Here is a 2733-nt window from a genome sequence, read left to right as displayed (position 1 = left end):
CCATCCAAAGGCCTAATTAAAAGTACAATAAAATATAACTTTCAAATGTATTTTATGGAAAATATTTAATTTTTTCATTTTTTTCGCCAAAAACGGCCGTGCGCTCATGTGACAAAACCGGGATATAGAGGGTTAAAATCCGCGAAATATAATTAAAACTTTATATGAATATTTCAAGGAGAAGTAGGTCTAAAATATTGGCTAATTTAAAGTGGAAAAAAATATTAATGTATAATCTTTTTATAGCACTTTTTATGGCGTGGTCGATTTTTGGCTCTAGGTCTTCATAAGGGGTACGTTTTTTAGGTACTACCAAGGGTTAAGCTCTACTCAGCTTTATCATTCCTCCAGTTTCTTGGTTGGCTTTGTGTTAGTATGGATTCTTTACAGATGGTGTCAGGTTCATTTTATTAGACAAGATGAACGAGCTTAAAATGTAAGTTTTCATAATTTATTCTTAAGCAGTTAAAGTTTCAAGTTAGTTTCACACGGTGCCATTGTGCATGGCACATTCTGGTTACCTTTTTCAGGCAGAACCGGAGGGAGGGACATTGTGCCAAATGTCGTGTTGTAAGAACTTCACGGAGACACAAAACATAAGAGAAAAAGAGCTTTATTTTGAATTTACCAGAAATCAGCAGTAAACATATTGGAACAGGAAAACAGCTGAAATATTTGAACTTCTGCAGATTTTCATTTAGCAATGACATGAAAAATTATGAATTTTCACACAATGAGCAAGTCACAACAGTACCCAAAATTGCATGTATCGAAACTAGGCGTTCTATTTAGTTTGATTCTAGTGAAAACATGCAATATGTAGTTGGAACATTATGTGAAATAATTAATATTAGATTATCAAAAGCTTATTTCATATTGATACATGTTGAAGGAAGTAGTTAGTATCACTTATTATCAATCAAAAAAATCTATTAAAGTCATTCAGTATGTAATATTTTGATAACATTTCATATCTAGACTAAATCATATAGCTAACATTTAAATTAAAAAAATGGAAAATACCCAAACCACATAACTTTTCTGATTCAAATTCAAATATTAAAATCCTTACAGTCACACAAAAACTTGATATCTGAATCTTTCACATGTTCAGATCGACTGGTACTGGAGTTTAGCTGTCATTGTCACCATCCTCTTCTGCATTCTGTGTCTATAAATAAAGGTTATTATTAATAACAAGACATCAGAGTTAAGAGGTTTAATCTGAACTCAGGGATCTGACAAGATAGACAGTTTTAACTGCAGCTTTCCTGCTTACACTGTGATCATTAGGCTTATTTTGTAGTAATACCAATCAATGCAATTAAATAGAATTAAGTAAGTAGTACCTCAAAGCCATAGTCCTTGCACTGGGTTCTAAAGAATTTTTTGATCTCTTTTTCTTTATTTTTTCTCTCTTTTTCTTGCAGTCCTTCATGGTTCTTCCAGTAAACCCTAAGTATCTCGTCAGAAAAGTGCTCTGGGAGAAGCTTGGACACCTGACATCAAGGACAGCAACATAAAACTGACATATAACACAGCCAATGTTGTCTTATGGAGATGCATAAAAAAAGAACAGAGCTCATAGAAATTAAGGGTATAGTTCTCACCTTTGATTTGGATATTGGGATTGCTTTGTCAGGCTTATCCTTGCGATAGAAAAATGCTTTACTGATGGGGTCATTGTCTTCCATCCCATAGTCCAAAGTGACATTCTAAAATGAAACGTTACAAAGAATCCTGTGTTTATATTCACATGTAAATAACAGTATGTAAACAGTGGAAGTTTAAAACATCTATTAAATAAAATGAACACAAAAAAAATATCTGGATTTTAAGAAAAGTTTGATGAATTAATAAAACTCACAATAACTTCAAACTTGTCTTCACGAAAGCGTTTACTCAGTTTGTCTTTCAAATCTTTCTTCATCTCCTAAAGGATGGTGATAAAAATGTGTGTTATTAATATTATTTTGTTAATCTTGTTTTCTGATCTGTTCTCGTTCTTACCTCCAATTTTTTCTTTTTGTATTCTTTCTCAAGCTGAGAAAATGGAAAAATGGGAGGGAGAAGAAAAGTATTTATTCAAAGCACAATTGCTTGAAACCAAATGTTTAAAGAAAATCTCGTTTTCTTAATTTCTCAGTTTCAAACAGGATTTTTGTCACCCACAAAATTCAAGCTGTTTCAAAACTTCATCACAATAAATATTAATTTGCAGCTTGGTGTTTTAGTACATATATGGAAACTGACTCTTGTCTGAGAATAAGAACCGCTGTGTCAGCCTCTGATGACGATTTAGGTTATGTCTACATGTACATGGCTTCTTTGATAAACACAGCCTTTTATGTGCCTTTTGACTTTTTGCCAAAATGTAAACTGTTCTGTAAACTTCTTTCTCTTTTCCTTCCAGTAAACTCTAAGTATCTCCTCAAAACACCACTGTGGGGCAAACTTGCCATGAGGGACAGCAGCATAAAAATGACATATTACACAGCCCAGGGGCGTCACTAGGTTTTAAGGACGGGGGGGGGGGCTTAGCCCCCAAGAGATGCACACGATATGAATGAACGTAGTGAATGAGCACAAAATTTCACAAACAGAAAACAAGACTGAGAAATTGTTTTCCTACTTTTTTGGACAGATTAAACATCCTAGGCCACCAATAGATCTATTGTTTTATTTCAGTCTGTTTTATAATACAGTACAACAAGAAAACAGAAGAAATGTATT

The 2733-nt window shown here is 33.3% G+C and overlaps 1 protein-coding gene across 1 annotated transcript in view; it reads right to left on the bottom strand.

Moving 5' to 3' along the window:
- Positions 1-1042: 1042 nt before the first annotated feature.
- LOC102198634 (deoxynucleoside triphosphate triphosphohydrolase SAMHD1-like) overlaps positions 1043-2733 on the bottom strand; it is a 5650-nt gene continuing 3959 nt past the window's right edge. The window contains exons 5-9 of the mRNA XM_005740533.1: positions 2011-2043; positions 1868-1933; positions 1611-1715; positions 1350-1499; positions 1043-1171 (exon numbers count right to left, since the gene is read on the bottom strand). Coding sequence (XP_005740590.1) covers positions 1133-1171; positions 1350-1499; positions 1611-1715; positions 1868-1933; positions 2011-2043 — 393 coding nt within the window. The 3' untranslated portion in view covers positions 1043-1132. The remainder of the gene's footprint in view (positions 1172-1349; positions 1500-1610; positions 1716-1867; positions 1934-2010; positions 2044-2733) is intronic.

Source organism: Pundamilia nyererei, unplaced genomic scaffold (assembly GCF_000239375.1).
Source record: "Pundamilia nyererei isolate P.nyererei 1_Seehausen unplaced genomic scaffold, PunNye1.0 scaffold00100, whole genome shotgun sequence".
Classification (NCBI taxonomy): domain Eukaryota; kingdom Metazoa; phylum Chordata; class Actinopteri; order Cichliformes; family Cichlidae; genus Pundamilia; species Pundamilia nyererei.
The sequence above is the reverse complement of the archived record's forward strand: the minus strand, read 5'-3'. Positions and strand labels throughout refer to the sequence as shown.